This window comes from Eutrigla gurnardus, assembly GCF_963514095.1.
Source record: "Eutrigla gurnardus genome assembly, chromosome: 14".
NCBI lineage: Eukaryota > Metazoa > Chordata > Actinopteri > Perciformes > Triglidae > Eutrigla > Eutrigla gurnardus.
In genome coordinates, this window is record NC_139937.1 from 3,121,141 (window position 1) to 3,140,413 (window position 19,273).

General features: G+C 45.2%; 2 protein-coding genes across 4 annotated transcripts; both read right to left on the bottom strand.

The window, feature by feature from the left end:
- Nucleotides 1–327: 327 nt before the first annotated feature.
- On the bottom strand, nt 328–10,164 carry cyp11c1 (cytochrome P450, family 11, subfamily C, polypeptide 1). Its single transcript, XM_084027408.1, has 13 exons — nt 9,887–10,164; nt 9,185–9,593; nt 8,701–8,784; nt 7,792–8,003; nt 5,699–5,977; nt 5,464–5,619; nt 4,892–5,106; nt 3,457–3,660; nt 3,193–3,371; nt 2,866–3,032; nt 1,703–1,781; nt 1,408–1,623; nt 328–463 (listed from the first exon to the last, which is right to left on the bottom strand). The coding sequence occupies exons 2-13, from the start codon at nt 9,422–9,424 to the stop codon at nt 353–355; spliced, it is 2,142 nt and encodes a 713-aa protein (XP_083883534.1). The 5' UTR covers nt 9,425–9,593; nt 9,887–10,164; the 3' UTR covers nt 328–352.
- Nucleotides 10,165–12,947: 2,783 nt separating this feature from the next.
- Nucleotides 12,948–18,937, bottom strand: clk2b (CDC-like kinase 2b). 3 transcript variants are annotated; one of them, XM_084026697.1, is made up of 11 exons: nt 18,518–18,937; nt 17,804–17,894; nt 17,658–17,724; nt 17,459–17,575; nt 16,628–16,794; nt 16,253–16,347; nt 14,773–14,902; nt 14,607–14,689; nt 14,440–14,519; nt 14,266–14,356; nt 12,948–14,173 (listed from the first exon to the last, which is right to left on the bottom strand). In XM_084026697.1, exons 1-11 carry the CDS (start codon nt 18,581–18,583, stop codon nt 13,991–13,993), a joined length of 1,170 nt encoding a protein of 389 aa, XP_083882823.1. In that variant the 5' UTR covers nt 18,584–18,937; the 3' UTR covers nt 12,948–13,990. The 3 variants fall into 3 exon arrangements, with proteins under 3 accessions (XP_083882823.1, XP_083882822.1, XP_083882821.1); XM_084026696.1 differs by having other exon boundaries at nt 14,282–14,356; nt 16,562–16,794; XM_084026695.1 differs by having other exon boundaries at nt 16,562–16,794.
- Nucleotides 18,938–19,273: the final 336 nt, after the last annotated feature.

The following is a 19,273-nucleotide window of genomic DNA, read 5'->3' on the forward strand; positions in this document are numbered from 1 at the left end:
TCTTCAGCATTATGGATGATTTTGTACACGAGGATGCAGACACGCGGAGTGCGAGCTTCAGTGAGTATCATCATGGTGGTGTGTTGGGAGATGAACACAGGATACATTGTATTGATTAAATATATCAAATGTTGATGGTAAGACTCTTCTCTCTCTCTCTCTCTCTCTCTCTCTCTCTCTCTCTCTCTCTCTCTCTCTCTCTCTTCTGTGTGCGTGTGTGTGTGCGTGCGTGTGTGTGTTAGTGTGTGTGTGTGTGTGTGTGTGTGTGTGTGTGTGTGTGTGTGTGTGTGTGCGTGTGTGTGTGTGTGTGTGTGTGCGGTGTGTGTGTGTGTGTGTGTGTGTGTGTGTGTCGTCAGAGTCTGCTGAAAGTGATCCTCGGCGGAGTCTCGGGCTGAAGGATGAGTGTGCATGTGGTTTTGATGTCCTCTGAGGACGAGACGCTGAGATGGAAGCTCAGCAGGATCTGGACAGGGAGGGAGGAGAGAGGAGAAGGGAGGATAAAGGGAGGCAGAGGGGGGAGGAGGTGATGGAGGCGTGCAGACAGAGTGGAAGGAAAGGGGAAGGGCAGATGTTGAGAAGGATTACAGTTGTGATATATCCGGCAGCAGTGGTGGAAAGTAAGTACATTTACTCAACGGTTATGGATTAAGATTTTACATATCAAAACATATCAACGTGTATAAACACAAGCTCAGACCTGAACCCCTCACAGTAGAGCAGTACATGAGTGTATGTATATGAGTTGTTCGCTGATGCACGAAAAATACTCTCTCTCAACATCTTGCATGCTTTCATTTAAAATAACTGTCTGAGGCCCAAAGTGGGAAAATTATCCAACATTTACAAGTTTGAAAAAAATGAATATAAATGTGTGCAGCTGAACTTTTATTAACACTTTCTATGAAGGTCGAGTATATAATGCATCATAAGCACATTTATAACACATAATAATACATTTATAAAGCGTTATAAAAGTTGTTATAAATGTTTATAATCATGCATGACACCTTATAACAAGGTTTAAAGTGGACATAATGAATTATAAGTTCAGCATTCATAACGCTTCACCCAGGACTCAGATTCTTCTTTCACTGGGGTCACTTGGGCATGGAGGTATAAAGCCTTATGAATGCTCAACTTATAATACATTATGGCTCATGGCTCTTTGAAGGGCCAGGCCCCTAAATGGTAACCACTGGATTACATATGTATTTGAAATGAGCTGAATCATAGAAATGCTGCTTACACATCGAGGAATCAGAATCTGAGCACTACTTCCTGATTTAGCTCTCAGCTTCCGTCCGTCTATCCTTCCTTGTTACTCGACATCAGCCTTTCCAACTCTACTTTCCTCTGATCCATCTCTCCATCCTCCTCCTCCACCTCCTCCCGCCTGCTGTCACTCACATGCATGAGCAAGAGCTGCATCTCGTTCTCGGCAATCCTCCTCCCGACACACTGCCTGGCCCCGAACCCAAACGCCAAGGAGCGAAACCCCCCTGCCCCCTCTCCTCTTTGGCCTTCCTCTCTGCTGCTGCCCCACCGGCTGGGCTCGAAGCTCAGTGGATCCTCAAAAACCTCTGCACTCCTTCCCAGGGGGTAAAGACAGGCCTGGACCATCGTCTGAGGGCAGATTTGAGGACCAGCTGTAGCACCAGAAGTACGCTTGTACGAGTTTACACATCACGGTCTGACCACTCACCCCGGCTGGAACGTGGTAATTCTGGAGAACGATATCTTTGATGGGGTACCGCTGTACTGTGGTTCCCACTGGATACAACCTAACACGAGGCACAACACACACAAACGGATTCCTGTTTTCTAGATGTTATCTTACTCAGTTTCAACTCTAAACTCAGGATTACCGGCAATCGATTCTCACCACTGAAGAAAAGCCTTCTGATGGACAGCATGCTTTCTTTCATGATACTCTATTGATCAGAAGGATCGTACGTCCATCAGCTCAGCTAATGCATCTCCATTTAGTTTAGCTTGCAGATCCTCCAGTCGTCCTTGGTTAACTATGTCTCAGCTGGTTGTTAGTTATCTGATTCATTCCATATCTGTTTGGGAATATGCACCACTAAAGCAGAATATCAGCCCCTGTACTACTGTGTTATCTTGTTAAAATCGTAATTACTTCAAGCACGAAAGTTCACTCACAACCTTGGAAATAGTAGTTTGATAAAAAATTCCAGATTCAAGGTCCACTTACACCTTCTTTTCAGGGCTTTCAACTGCATCACACAGTCTTCATCAACGGATTAGTCTGATTTGAGTCTGATTTAACATGTTATTATTCCATCCATATGTTTTCTGGAAGGCAACTCCTGAGCTCACATGTAAACAGAAGTGTGCAAATTCCACCCACTAATGAAGACCAAGGGATCTGCTTGAAAGCCCTGGAAAGGCATTCAGTGCACCATGAGTTGGAAATGTTTTGTCAAGCTATTATTTCCAAGGTCAAGAATGAAATTCCATGCTTTTTAACTTCTAGGCTTATATAGATGAGAGGCTCCTCAAAGTCCTCCGGAAAAAAATCACGAGTCAATGGCTCTATTGTGATAGTATATGATATCACACACACACACAGCTGATAGCTGGTTGGTTTTCTAGGTTTCTGGGTATACTGTATAGTGAAGTGGCATCCAGAGTGTGCTGGAACTGTCTACTTGAAAGGAACTGGAAGGCAACAGGGTTCATACATATACACATTTACACATATACACATATACACATATACACATATACACATAGTGGAGATGGTGCAAAGTGTGTTAACATAAGTGGTCAACAGATAAAAATGTCCCCAAGGGCCCACTAATCGACTTATGAGCACATGGATGTGTCTCGAGTATTCTGTACCTGAGAGTCTCCTTGATTGTGCCTTTCAGTAGTGGCGCCCCCTGCAGGGCTTTCTGAGGGTCCCCACCAGCCTGAGCCCATGACGCCCTCACCTGCTGTCTCACCCTCTCCTGCACCTCCGGGTTACGGCCCAACTCAAACAGGGCAAACTGTAGGGGCACGGCTGTCTGCAGAGGGGATGGGAGGAGAGGTGGCCTCAGTTCTGGTGAGGTTTACCAACACAAGACCCAGAGAGAGAGAGAGAGAGAGAGAGAGAGAGAGAGACACACACATGAACACACACACACGCACACACACACACACACACACACACACACACACACACACCGTGTCGACCCCTCCAGCCATCAGCTCAGTGATGTTGGCTTTGATGAGGTCTAAAGATAGCTGCCCTTTCTCCATGAGTTGGCCCAGAACCCCGGTGTACTGGCCTCCAGCTGCCCCAGCCTCAGATGGGGCATGGGAGGAAGACAGGCGCTGGTACGCCTTCTGGATCCTCGCCTCCGCTGGAAGAAGATCAGGACAGGAAGACAGACAGGTAAGATGGAAGTAGTGAAGGGGGAACTAGGACGTAGACAGCAGTCTGCCTACCGTGGCTAAAGATGTGGTCCCACGCGTTGGCGTGCTGGGTCCACAGTGGGGCGCCCATGCGGAACAGCAGGCGAGGGGGCAGGTAGAGGAGGGGAGGGGTAGTCGCCAGCATTCGCTCCACAGCCCAGATGAACTTCTGGGACTCCAGGGAGGGAGACGAGGAGAAGAGGCCAATACGCTCCCCGTAGATCACATGGCAACTGGCTGCAGCGGGGGAGGCAAGCAGGGAGGGTGAGGGCGGGTGAGGGCGGGTGAGGGCGGGTGAGGGCGACTTCAAGGTGAACAAACAACCTGAAACAAACTAAGGCTAGACACTAGTCAAGGCTTTACTGCATAAGAAACTACAGGTTGGCAGGATTTTTTAAGTGGATTATAAAACCTCCTGACTCATATTCTCAGGTTTTAAATATAAGCTTTGAAGGCTTACATGGCCCTGTGGGTGCACTGTGTTCTAAAATGAAGCCCAAAAAAGAAAAACAGTCTACGACAGCGAGGAAATATATTCTGTTTTTTTTGTGTGTGTGTGTGCAGCTCCACACAGAGAGACCGCTTTGTTTTCTGAGCGCATAAGTCGCCTCAGAGGAGCTGCCTCTCCTCCACCCGGCATCCGTCACCTGTCAGACACACTTGTACTATACTATTGAATAGAGATTCTTGCAGGTCTATTCCCATCCCGGCTTAGCGCCACGGCTTCATGTGCTGTGGTGCATTGGGAGCAGACTAGCGGGGCTCAAAGTCATCAACTCACCCCTCTTCTCTCTCTCTCTCTCTCTCTCTCTCTCTCACACACACACACAGATGAATAGCCCACTGAGTCACACAAGTACTCACAAGTGTGAATGTGGCACGCTGCAGATAGGCTCATGAAAGGAGCAGACCCGGTGAAAGAATGCTGGAGCTTTGATCATCGTCTGCGTGTCTATTTTTAAAAAGGTGCGTGTTCCCCCTGACCTCCCACGTCTATAATATGTTAACGACAGATATGCCCTCAGGTGACGTCAGAGTACGCTGGGAGAAAAACAGAAAGAGCAGTGAGCCGTGAGGGGGAAATACATGAAGCGCCATCGTAGTCTATGTCAGCATTTGTGACTGGACTTAAAGAGCTGAGAGTTGGGATGAACGACTTCCTGTCAATAGAGGGAGGTGACATAATCAGGTTGATCAGTGCTGGATGAAAAGGAGACGTATGAAGTTTTCATCCTTCTACACCTCTCTACATTTAACTCACTTCCTCAAATTGGTAAAGGAGAGTTTTGTGTCAGCGTAGCCTAAATGAAATAAAATAGGAATTCATACGGACTTCAACCGTGCAGTCACACACGAGAATACACACACGCACACACACACACACACACACACACACACACACGCACACACACACACACACACAAAATAAAACACAGGTCACAAATCACTGGGGATGGTGACCTCCGACCTTCCAGTGCGAAGCGGAAGAGGTCAGGACTGGGATCCATGGTCAGACTGCGCCTCCTCTCTTCGCCTCTCCCCTCCCTCTCCACTCTGGCCCGCAGCATCCGGCAGAAGTCCATGGCGACCTCGTGGAGCAGAGGGAGGAAGCGCTTCACGGCGGCGCTCATCATCACCTCCCTGTTAAGCAGCAGACGGTCGGCTCGCCACTCCTCACCGTTCCTGCGGAGGGAAGATTTGCATTAAAGTGACCCGCTTCACTTCTGCTCAGCCACCGTGAAGCCAAGGGATTGAGTTGGAATGAAAATTAGAACACTTTACTGAGCAGATTGCTGTTCTACTGCTTAATTATTCATGAAGTAGAGGTGATGTGTTAAAGGCTGCAAAGCCCTAACCGCAAACAGGATTCTTCTGTGATGCTCAACCTCTATTCAACTAGACACTTCTAAGCTGAGACAATGGAGAGATTATAGACATGTAAAACCCTCCGATAGAAGACTGAACGAGACACAGACATGGTTTGTAGTCTTTTCCCTTCTTTGTGATCAATTCTCGACACACACACTTGAGTATACTGACTTGAGGAAGACTCCCTTGCTGTGCTGGCGTGTCTCTCGGTGTGTTGCCCAGGGCTGCAGGGTCATCCGTTGGGGGTGCAGGCCCTCTGAGCGGAACAGCTCAGCAATATCAACGGGCAGCATGATGTTCACGCTGCTTTGGGTGCCCAGGTGTTCCCTACACACACACACACAGTATAAAACCTACAATCAACCCTTCCTCCCCTCCTCCGAGTGTCCCTCTGACATCCTGCTACCTGTAGATGGGCCCGAGGGCGTTGAAGGTCCTCTCTGCGTGCTTGTGGAGCTGCCGGAAACGATCTTCTCTCCAGAACTTCACCAGGTTGACCCAGCCGCTCCTGCCCGTGTGAGGAATCTCCTCAAAGCTACGCACACGTCCATCCACACCCCTCTTTCTCACCCCCGTGCTCTCAGCTCCCTCCAGCTTCCCGCGAGTCATCGTCCCCGCTGCCGTCACACAAAAAGCCCTGTGCGCCGCTGCGGTCCAAAGAGGCTTCCTGGAGGCTCCCTGTGCTCTGACACCCACGGTCACTCTGATGTACATGCTCCTCATGGTCCAGACGAGGTGTGTCCGTCGGTCTCATCCAGAGTTGTGACACCGCTCATAGTCGGCTCCCTCCCTCCGTCATCCTCAACCTCATATCCTTGAATGTGTCCCAACGCTCGGATGGACTGATAGTAGATGGTGATTTATGGATTTGAAGATCAGAGTTCAAGAGAATCACAACAGAGCCCAAATGTCAGTCTGATCACACACACACACACACACACACACACACACACACACACACACACACACACACACACACACACACACACACACACACACGCCTATAAAGAGTGCTTCCAGCTGGGCAAATATGTCTTTATTACAAGTTTTTTTCACAACTTATAAAGAAAAATGAAAAGTCCATGACTAAGAACTAATGAGTTTTGTAGCGTTGCTTTCTGTTGTATAAAAACATTGAATCTGAGTGCTGAAAACGAATGAAGCAACAAAAAACGAATGAAGCAACAAATTGCTTAAAGGTTGTGTTTGATATTCGGAGCATTGAAATAGCATCAAAAAACTCTTTGCTGTGGAAGATTAACTGGAGTAAAGTATGTAAAGTGAAGTGGCTCTCCCTCTGTGTGTGTTGTTGTTGCCGGGCCAACGTCGTGCCCCACTGGCTCGCTCATGGCTGCCACAATGCACTGTACCCACACGGCAGATAGCGGCGTCGTTGCAGAGGCGTAGCGCTGCACGCCGCTTCCCCCTCAGGTAAACACCGTTAGCTCTGTCATCACGTTGGCCGTTATTTAACCCTTTGGTTTGAGATTATTTGGGACTCGCTTTCATGAGAGAGCAGCTGAAGACAGGGAAGAGGGAGAGTTGTGTGAAAGACCTGCAGCAAAGGGTTGTGGGTAGGAGTCGACTTGAGCCTTAGTAGAGATACCGGGAATCACCTCGTTAGCGCTGTTAGCATTGTTAGCTGCAAGCTGCTGGTGGCAGATATGCTCCGAATATCAAATTTAACACCTTTAGAACAGGGCTCATATGCATTACACATACCATTTATATAAATGTGACACAGATCAGAGCTGATTTACAAAGAGTCACTACAACTAATTTCTCAGTTCATCATACCAAATGAGTCTAATACATGTCGTGTGAACGTGTGATGAGTGTGAACGTGTTTCCCTGAGGTTCCTTACTTGTGAATAGATCACTTGGATCTATATCGTTGAGAGAGGAAGAAGAAACTAGCTACAGCTTCTAGATCATGCATCATATCATTAACTATTTACTTATAATTAGAAAACAAGCCTTTAAATGTGCTGGAACTTTGATCAAGTTAAAAAATCTAATTTTGAACATCATGAAAAAAAAGTGTGTTACATGTTTTTAATAGATAATGTGATTAATATAAATATATTGACCCCTAATATAACACTTCATTAGGATAAGGATGTGATATTATTATTGTATCATCAGTTAAAACACAATATAACACCACTTTGAGGTTATACTCTAACTGACTGGTGTATTCATGAGATTATTATCAGGGTGTAAATCACATTTAGTCAGATCGCTTGTTCACTCAACAAGCTTGAAGTTGATCACTCAACTTCAATTCATATTGAGCTTGTCTCATATAAATCAATGAATTATCTGGCAGATTATTATTGCTGCATTTAAGACAAAAAATGAAGTATAAAAGAAAAAGGGAGAAGAGGGACTGTTGGACTGAATGTGTATGAAGTTGAGGATAGAATGTGTTCTGTTCCCCAAACCAACACAATGAGAATGAGTGAGTACCCATCATCCCCGCCATCACATATGCATCACATGACTTTACAAGTTGCTGGTGTGGGAGTGGACGTCCTGCTGTGTTTTCTATCCGTGAGCGCCACCGTGCCGAAGCTGAGGCCTTGGAAGGCGTTCAGCAGGTTGAAGCTGTCGTCCTTGGTTTTGGTTTTGGGATGAATGATCTTGGACAGCTCGTGGGGGAGCGACACTTTCCCTCCGACGGACCTCAGGTGGTTTACGTCCTTGGGGCTCTAATCACAAAGTAAAGAATGGAGAAAGGAGAGGCTGAACGGCTGTGACACAAAATAAGAACATTCCAACATTCAGCAGGCATGACTGATGGAAATACGCCTGTTGGGTTGATGCAGATATGGAGGTTTGACAAAGAAATGGAGCTTTAATGCACACCGATGACAAGCATGATTCTCATTCTGTCATATAGGGGCAGCAGTGGGACATCATCATCCTCGTTTGCATGTTCATTTGTATTTTGTGTTTCTACGGTAACATGTTTACATGCTTTAATGTTTATAGAAACACATACTGAATAGATCTCTGTCTCTGCTTGGAGAGGTATGACTAACTGTGGGCGGAGCTACTGAGACTGGGCAGTGTATTCTAATGAGCCTGCATGAGACACAGGAAGAGGAGCCAAATGTTTTCTGATCGAGGCAAAAGACTCATTTCACAGTTTGTGGGTTGGTAGGCATCCAAATGTATTTGAACAAGCACTGAAGCACCATTTTATGGAACAAATTTGGTGAAGCTTGGATGTTTGGGGGGAAATTGACAATCTGTGTATATGTTGAGATGGAAAGTGATTCATTAATATGTATGGTACATGCTGAAAGGGAATTATGTTAATGAGTCATCCTGCCGACTAACAGAAATACATAGAGTAAAAACATAAATGATGAATGTTTTTCTGTTCCAAACATAAGCACAGACCTCAGACAGCTGATATTTACTCCTGAAGTGAGCTCTCATAGCTGCTCTCTCTGCGTTCTTCTTAGCGTTGGTCGCCTCCCGCAACTTCCTGTAAACAAGGAGACAAACATGAGTTCACATGTTGCAGACTAACTTCATTAAAGCAACACCGGGACTCAAAACTCCATTCATTTTAGCTGCTTTTCTCTGATAGAAGCAAATACAGACGGAATCATTTTGAAAAAGCTATTTAAAAACAATGCGAATTAAAAGCACGTTTTGTTGCCATAAATCACTACAATCCTGCTTATCATTAATAATAATTCTTATGACATAATATAACATTTTACACTCACACAGGCCGTTTTTATATTCATTATTTGAAAAATGTATTTCAAGTACATTTAGCAAATAATACTACATTTTCAGTACAGTACTTCTACTTGTAATGAAGTTTTTACAGCGTGGTGTTCATGAGTACATAAGTCATGCTCCCATCCTCCACTTGCCTCTCCTTCTCCAGGTCGGCCTGGTACGAGCCACTGACTGACGGATGTTTGGGATGTGATCTTCGGAGAGGAGGGGCCCTCCCCATCCGGTCACATCCTCCTCTTCCTCTCCCACCTCTGCCCCTCTTGTTCCTGCGTCTGGCACACAGCTTCCTCTCCTTCAACCCCGACACCCAGCTCCTGAGCTTCCTGATGGGCGTCCTCAGGGACTTCTTCACTCTCGCCACAGACTCCATGATGGCCCTGCAGCTCTCGGGACGGAAGGGAAACCACCACGCCGCTACTTCTCGGACGGACGTTGGGTGGATGTGTAAAGGTTTTCTCCTTCACTCATGTTGTGTTGCTCCAACGTGACAAACTCGGGACGATCTCACGTCCTGCGGCAGCTATAACTCAGGATGAGACCTGCCAAGGACAAGGACGTCAGTCAGACGAGGCTCAGACACACCGAGTTAGTACACACACACACACACACACACACACACACACACACACACACACACACACACACACACACACACACACACACACACACCTCCTAGCAAACGTTAGATACACAGATGTGTGTTTGTCATCATGAGGAAAAGGGAAATACGAAAAGAGAAAGATGGGAACCACAAAAAGTGACAAATGTCAGACTATGTATTCACACACAACAAGAACATGTACTGTATTTTTCCAGTCCACAGTTTTCTTACCTCTGCAGGTGGTCACATGGTTGGCCAAAGGCTCACAGCATAAAATCCCGATAAAGCTCCAGATGGCCTCCACCACAAGCAGACAATCCCCCACGGCTTCAGGACAAACAGAGAGAACCAGAAGACCACAGAAGACCTGGTTCCTGTTCCTCCTCGGTCCTCACGGGAGGAAACCACTGTTTGCTGGTCCAGGTTCAGCCTCGGTTTCTCCTGCTTTCCTCAACCAGACCTCCGCTCTCCAACACCCACAACTCTCCCATACAGATTAGGACTTAACAGACTTAATGAAGGGAATCTCGTTAGCCGTGGCAGGTAACGGACCCGATGACTCACGTGTTTGTGATGGAGCTTTAGAGACACACGTCGATGTCGTGTCGAGTGTGACACACGTATGCATTGGCAGGGGTGACATCAGCATTCCTGCTCTTAAGATGCTGCATAATCTGCATCGTTCTTCTGTTTTGTTTAGGATCAGTAGGAAGGAGACATATAGCAGCAAACCAGAAGGCAATTAGACTCAAGATAGAACAGAATACATCATTCAGTATTCGGCTCTCTGGACATCCAGAGATGAAGAGATGAGGGCAGATTGGTGGAAAGGAAATAAAACATGGACCTTCATGGAGAGTCTGGCCTGAGACACCAGCATCTGAGTCAGAGAGATAAGAGAATATGATTAAAAACCAAAAGCTGTCTCAATATTAAAGAGCAAGTAAGAGAGTGAGGTCATCACTCCTCCGTTTCTCTTTCTTTAGTCATCTTATTTATCCTTATTCCTCAAATTGTTTCTACTAATCCGTTGTTTCTAGCTTTGTTTTTCATGAATTATTAGTGAATGATTCCAATGTGATCGCTGGTGTCTGTATCCCAGGGAGCAAAGAGTGAACGCTATATAACTCTGAGATGGACTTTTCTGACGTTCTTGTCTTTTCATTTTCGTTCATATTGGATCATCTTCACTCTTTACAAAAGTGAACATGGCCTGTGCATGCAAAAATAAAAACAGAAGCTAGCATTATACATATTTAATACTAAATAAACAATAATAGTAATAGATGTTATAACAGATGAATAATAGATGTTTCATAGTTACCCATAGTCACTTAAATGTAGTTGTAAGAAGTCATGTAGGCATTTATAACTTCTCCCGTGAAGACATATTATGTTATTACACATGTGTTTTACTATATTTCCAGTCAGTCTCGTTGTTGACAAATACATTCAGTCTACTTTAATCTGTTTGCAGCTGATTTAAGCAGATTTGAATCTGAAGCAGATTTGAATCTCTCAAATTAAGAAACATCTGTTTACAGAGACATCATAATGTTTGAAACCATCTATTAAATGTGTATACTGCTGACGAATGCTCAGTTGGGGGACTTGAAGTAAAGAGTCTTTGAACGTCTTTGAACGCCCCCTGGTGAGTCGTGCCTCTAGACTACTCTAATGCCCTACTTGGCCCACACGCCTCTGAAGCCGTCACCCAACCCTCGAGCCCTCCTTTCATCACGGTCCCCTCAGACCACTTTACTTTCTGACAGGTGAGGACCCTTTAATGCTTTAACGAGATCAGCCAGATAAGACACGCCTCCTCAAGCTTGTGTTCAGTGACATATCTGGGACCAGTTCACTCATCCATCATTCCAAACAGAGGAGGCACAGCACCGACCAGCGTCTGAGATATGTTAATATGATCAGATTTATTATATGACGTGAGGCTGGAGTCGATCCCGCTAACTGAACTTAAATGCTGTCAATTATTATCACAGCGTGTAACGTCGACTCGTGTGAACCAGAGCTTCAGAGCTTCCATGCAAGCAGCAGAAAGAGCCTCTTAAGGGATCTCAAGTGCTTCAGTGTCCAACACGTGACGGCCCCTTGCTGAGACACACACACACACACACACACACACACACACACACACACACACACACACACACACACAATCTCTCTCTCTCACTCTCTCTCTCTCTCTCTCTCTCTCTCTCTCTCTCTCCCTCTCTCTCATGCATGCTCAGAGAGGCATATGTTCTGCACAAACAAAAGTGATTAAGAGTAGAAATGCTTGCTTTAAAGGCCAATATGATCATCTGGGGAGTCACTGTTGTGCTTTTTGCAGCATTTCTTAATACATCTTTATTTAAATGGATCTCAGTCATCACTATTAGGGGAGACACACACCTGCAACCTGCAGGAATGATAGACAGAATACAGACAGAATTAAGACTTTTAAACAGATTTTATCACATTACAGTCATGACTTTTGTGTAATTCCTGGTCATATTATATCATATTATTGCAAACGGATACCTGGAGAGAAATCGTATAATACATAATACATACACATTATATCATGTAATTGTAATTTGTAGATAATGAGTTTAAGTCAATCTGAAGAATTACACATTACACTGTTGATTTATGAGGAAAGTTTTGGCTCACACACCTATTCCTGAACAATCTGTTTAAAATCAGCTCCTGCTCGTCCTTCAGGAAACCTTTTCCCACAGTAACATGAATCCAAACACAGTTTGCAGTAAATGTTTTGCTGATAAAAGAGAATTTCAAATACCCATACATACATACAGACAGACAGACAGACAGACAGACAGACAGACAGACAGACAGACAGACAGACAGACAGACAGACAGACAGACAGACAGTCTTTGCAAATACACACAAAGAGATATTAATTTACCTTCCGTCATCAAGTCTCTATTCAAACATTTCTCTGCTCAATAACAGCCTAAACTAGTTTAACCACTACCACACACACACACACACACACACACACACACATACATGAACACACTGATACACTCATACAAGTGTCACACAACCTCCCACACACTTCAGAAATAAGGAAATAAGGTCTCATTCAGTCAAACACACACACTGACTATACGTCTCTCTCCGCTGGACTGAGGCTGGAAAGGAAACCTGGCAAGTGCACACACTGTCTCAGCCTTGTGACCGCGCTCAGCAAACGGTAACCGAGGGAGGAGTGTGTGTGTGTGTGTGTGTCTGTGTGTGTGTGTGTGTGTGTGTGTGTGTGTGTGTGTGTGTGTGTGTGTGTGTGTGACCTGCACAGATGGACAGATGAAAAACTGAACTGATCAAACAGCTTAAGAAGTACAAAATGTATCACAAACACATAAATTATTGGTATAAACTGATGAATCGTGTAACGCTGAAAAGATACTTTTTAAAGTTGCATATAACTTCAGCTTTTGTGTCTTTATCCTATAAATTAACTCCACAGACTGGATGTACTTGCATGTACTTGCATGTGACAATCAGACATTGGAAGCTCCGATGTGATGAAGAGATTTCAACGTTTTCCGCAGACTGGGCGTCCTGATCAACAGCACACGGCAGACAAAGGTAAATAAAGTGGAGCATTTAGCAGCAAAAGAGTCAGAGAGTTCCCTCTGGAGTTGATTAAGACCTAATCAGAGCAAAAAGTGGGTTTATATTGGACTTAGAAGAAAAAAAGGAATCATAACTGATTCTGTGTCTGCTGTCTGTTGGTCACTATGAACAAAGTGGCCAAAGAAGTTTCCAGTCGTCTCGTTAGTGTCAAACAAATGGACCCACGTCGACCCCATGCACCTCCAGTTTGATCTCTGAGCTTATGAGGAAGAATCTTCACCTAATCATCTTCACTCTCTCACCACCACCGACTCCATCAGGGGAACATCCCTGCAGGGCTCACAGCATCACTGCCCCCAAAAACTGATCTACTTGCCAAAGACTCCTCACATACACCACTTCTTCACCTGCTCCTATCGGCCCGTCACACAGCAGCCATTCTGACATGTCAAGGCAGAAAAACGGGTGGAATTCATCAAATGAATTATGGCCCCGTTCCAGTGAGCCAGCATGCACAACACCAGAGCCCTGACCCACCTAAATGGAACAGGCCCATCATTAATGTGATTAATGAATCACCCTGCCATGACATGTCACATGGCTGCTGTGAAAAGGGCCCATCATTCACACTATATAGAATACAGAGACGTATACCTTTTTTATGATTTGTAGTCGAGAAACTAATCCTTGCATACACGCTGGCATGGTCCTCATAGAGTGTCTGTTCAGCATCATCCGCTCATGTCACAGCTGTGCCTCCAGACTTGACTCCTTCCTGGGTGATGATGAGGCAGGAAGAAGGGTTGACACAATGCGGAGGACAGAGAGATGCGTGTGGAGGGCTCGTAGTCCAGCATCCTCTCCAAGAGATAGAACAGCTGGTGGTGTTCTGTTCCGTGTGACAGCAGGTACTTCTGAAAGACAACAATAAAAGGCAGAAACGTGTTGCATAAGGGAGTTATCGTATGCTGCCGGTGTTTCAAAGTTTGTGCCTGCCTCAGCTCACCCTTAAAGGTTTGCACCTGGCTTTGACGTAGCGTCCGGCCTTGGAGAACTCGTTCCAGTCCAGACGGCCACGGTGGAAATACTTCTGTTTTCTGCGAACAGAAGAAATCCCTTTCATCAGATAAAGTCGGTCTGCACCTGCGTTTTGTGCAACAGCGTACAGGAAGTGTGCTACCTGCTCCTTTGGATCATCCTCTGCGGAACCGGTCCCTGCACACTCTCCATCATAGCAAGATGCTCCTTATTGTCATGAGTCTAGAAAAAGAACCATCATGTCAGCGAGATCAAAATCACAGCGCTGTCAGCGTGCGGTGATTTGACCCATTTTATCACACGTGTGACCTGGTACAGCGTGAAGCCTTCGTAGTACTCAAACAGGATGCAGCCGATACTCCACACATCACATGGGTGACTCCAGCCCAGCTCTGTGGGACAGAGAGGAGGGACAGACCCTTCAAAACCCCTAGACAGGACTGGGTACTCGCTGGTCTCCAACACGCCCTCTTACCCAGAATGATCTCCGGAGCCCGGTAGTGACGTGTGGAGATGACGGTGGAGTGGTGTTCGTGGTCGAAGGTGGCGCTGCCAAAGTCAACGAGCCGCACCGTGGTGTCTTTTATTCTGCGCTCATTGCACTTCTGCAGGAAGACATGGAAGCAAACAGCCAAACATTCAGCCAGATATACTTGGAGATCAAACTCGATGGAGCACCTGTTGGTAATGACTGCGAGGGGAAAGCGTGCACGCGCATATTTCTAAAGGAATAGTTCCACATTTCTGCAGTTATGAAGACTTGGATAGCATAACGACACATATTATACTATTATAATTAATAAGAGTTTCTGGTGATTTCAGTGGAACACAAACACACTCCCATGTACAGTCCATGTTTCAACAGCTAGCTGGCTTAAAGCTCACATCTGTACTGAACTTTCACACAAATTACAGGTAAACCTGTCTGAACTCACCATTAACATTTTGTATTTGTACAGTTTAGTGAATGAGATACAGCAGGTTTCTTAGTGAACTTTAGAGGAGTTAGCTGCTGTTATTACCCCGGGACAAAGCCAGGACCCCCTTTCCCCCCGTTTCCAGTCTTTACAATCAGCTAAGCTAAACTAAGCTAACAGAACTGAGTCATTCTCTGCAAGACAATAAAATATTTCCCAAAATACAGAACCTTTTTGCAATGTCAAGACACAAAAACTTTTATGCAAATAACTACACATGGTTATCTACGTAAGACACATCATTCAAAACTAAAAGTGTGTGTGTGTGTGTGTGTGTGTGTGTGTGTGTGTGTGTGTGTGTGTGTGTGTGTGTGTGTGTGTGTGTGTGTTGTTTGCTTAGTACTGCCCCTGAAATACCACGCTCCATTATCATCGACTGCCCCCAGAATAAAAAGCACCTGGAAGCCATTAGATCACAGAAACCGCCCTTATCAATAATAGTTTTAGACATCCGTGTGCTGTTGGAATAGAATGAAGTGCTTTTGTAAGAGATGTAAGATTTGCGTGTGTGTAGTTTCAACAAAGAGGGCCCTAGTAGCAGCATTTCTTGCACAAAATAAAATCTTAGGATGGTCAACGTTTAACCAGGAACACAGAAATTGTGTATTTTTTTTTGCACATTTGTTTTCTGAGTCATATGTTTGGCTAACCTGGAGGTTTGATTCAACCCTTTGGGATTTTCTCACTGCTGATGTCTCGTGTTACGCAGAGGATTTCAAAAACCAAACAGAAAACAACCTCCCATCAAAGATGCCACTCGTTGTCGTACTGAGGTCAACAAACACAACCTGGATGAGGACGTGTGCCTTGAACCCATTTTGGCGGTTCACAGATTCTGCTGAGTAAAATTTGCATCCAAATTGGCAGCAACAAAGCGAATGTCCCAGGCTGCTTGGCTTGCATTAATCCCTGCTTATTTAACAGCCTGATTACCGTTCACCCCTGAAGGTCCCAGCCCTCGTGCAGCCAGCTGTTTACCTTCTCAGCATTGTATATGAGGGAGTAGTCTGAGTTGACAAAGAGGATGTTCTCGGGCTTCAGGTCGGTATGAGTAAGCTCGTTGTCATGGAGAACTGCAGCGGAGACAGAGGGAGGAGGGAACAGATGGAGATTCATCAGGGGAGAGCCAACGCCCTCGTCTGGTCATGCTTTTAAATGGTTACAGTCACGCATTATGATACATTTGTAGGAATGAAAATAATGGTGTTCAGGTAATAGTCACCCTCTAAATATCTACATGGCTTGTTCAATGCTACGTCAGTGGAACAGCTGTTCTAATCCACTTACTATCAGTGACATTGATCCGAGAGAAAAAGTGAGGCGGTGGTTTGGTGTGATGCATGCTGGACTCACAGCTGACAGCGTGGCAGATCTGGTGGGCCATGTGTCGGATCTGTTCCACGGGATAAGGCAGGAAGTTGTTTGCTTTCAGGAAGTCGAAGGTGCTGAGAGACAGCAGCTCAAAGGAGATGCACACGTGGCCGAAGTAGTTAAACCAGTCCAGCATCTGCACACAGTGGCTGATGGACAGAAACACAGATGAAATGGATGAATCAGTAACGTTGTTGGGCCTATTTTAGGGGGGCTGGAGCTACCCTAAAATGTTCCCCTTTAGAAAGAATATACTTTAGAAAGAAGCATTTCTGTAAAACCTATACTTGTCTTTTATTTTCTTCTTTTTTTTTTTACAGACACTGTATCCTCATTTTGCTGGAATAAATACAAAATAAATCCATATAAAAGACCGTTATTTGGGTAAAGTTCATACTTATGTTGTCAGATTTCACTGTGACCTTATGTGTGGTTTATTCTACTGTATACTTTATGACAGAATCACGGTCTGATTGGACCAATCTACAGGACAGTAACTGGTGTAATTAAAGTCCATTCTATAGACCTGCAGTTTATCTAATGGAGAGAGTTTACACATTTACATCATCAGGTTCTAAGCATGCAGCTTTAATGTGTCTAAAAGTTACCATGACAGTAACTCTTGTTCAACAGAAGAGAATGGAAGAAGACCATGTGCTTTTAACTTGTTACTAGCTGGACTTCTTCACTGGTTGTCGTTCTAATACAGTGTTTAAATGATGCTTCTCCTTGGGCCTAAGCCCCCCTGTCTTTAAATCCTTGCGACGTCTCTGGTATGAAACATGAAAAGAGTTAAAATGACAGCCGACTCACTGTCTGTTTTCTGGATCTCTCTCACTTATCTTCTCCAGGACACTGACTTCCAGTTTGGCTGCTTCTCTGTATTTCTCCAAGTTCTTTATGATCTTCAGAGCAATTCCACTTCCTCCTCTGTGTTCAAACAGCGGCATTAAAAGCAGTAAACACACGTTGCTTATGGGTCCGACTTTCATCATTAGATGCAGCACATTACCTGCTGTGGTCTGAACACTGCACCACCTTCCCAAAGGTTCCCTGACCTAAAGTCTCCACGATCTCATCTGCAAGAGAGGTTGAGGGGAAACTGAAGCTGGAGCTCATTTTTTTGTGTTGCTGCCAACACCAACAACCGATACCTACATCTGTCTTTGAGGACGTCACCATGTTTGTAGATCAGGTGGCCGTTCTCAGAGTCCCTCTCATTGTCGCCCGCAGCCTCAGCGCCACTTCGCTGGAAGCAAAGGCACACTCATGACAGGTGGAGCAGAAAGGGAAGCCTCGGGGCCTTTCTGCTCCACCCAACTAAAGGCGGAGACGATGTGAGCGACATGTGATCTACGGGGCTTGCAGGGTCATCAGGTGGATTGACCTCTGGCTGAGACTGATGCATTCAAACTTACGGGCACACACAGTGAACTGTATCTGCATCGAAAGGCGCTTCATGTCATGTATTTGTTTGAATAATGAAGCCACGATGAAAGAAAAGCTCCTCCAGACAGCGAGCCTTTACAGCATGGTTAACCCTGGCGACCTGAGTTCTCTCTAAAGGAGGTGAATAAGAAATGTCAAATGACTTCTGGCCTCTTTGGAGGAGCTGAGGCGCTATTTCCATCTGCATTCTGAGACTGTTATTAATATCATAAGCCCAGCGAGTGGTGTGGAGATAGTCACTTCAGCACACGGGCACGAAATAGGCCGTACACAAAAACACACACACACACAGTCTGCATGCCATTTGTAGTGCTTAAAAGACAAAATTATGAATTAAACCTCACCACATAGTGCAGATGGTTTTAGGTCAAATGTCAACGGTGATACAGAGGTGGAAAGAAATCAGAAAGTGGAGATACTCACAGAGAGGCAGAGGCAAATACAGTCCAGAAACCCCTTATAGAGAGAGCACAGTTCTGTCTTTCCCATGATGCAGAAGTACAGGTCTACACAGCGATTAATAAAGAGGAGAAAAAGAGTGTGAGTGGAAGAGGAGGATGGAGGGGCGTTGTAACACGGTGAAGCAAAAGCTGAAAAAAGTAGACGACCAGGACAAAGGACGGGATGATCCAATATTAAAGCAATGGAAGAGATAACATGCAGGATATGGACGCCTGAGAAAGTAAAATACAGCTTCCAATGAAAAAGGAGTGAAGTCGGGACACAACTCGCCAACAAAATTGACAGAAGGAAAAAATAGCTTGACAGGAATAAAGCAAAAGTAAAAATACACACAAGTGAAGAAGAAGCTGAAGGGACAGACAAAAACAGAGAAGGGACAGACAGAAATGAGACGAAGAGAGAGGAGGAGGAGGAAAGAGGGTGAGAAAGAGAGAGCTAAAGACAGATGCTAAGAATAAACTTTGGTCACAACCCCCAGAGAAAGTCTTCAGAGGAGAATCAAGATGTGGCCAGGGGGAGGAGAGCTCCAGTTTCACTAATCTTACTTGCTCTCCTCCTTGCACCTCCTTCACCCTGGTGATATGTGTGAGCACACCTGTCCAACACATTCCTCACACAAATAACTGACAGAGGTCGTACAAATATGTTTATTTTGTAGTTCATACAAAGCAGTAGGAAAAGTGTTTTAAAACCGAAGAATAATCTAACATCTTAACA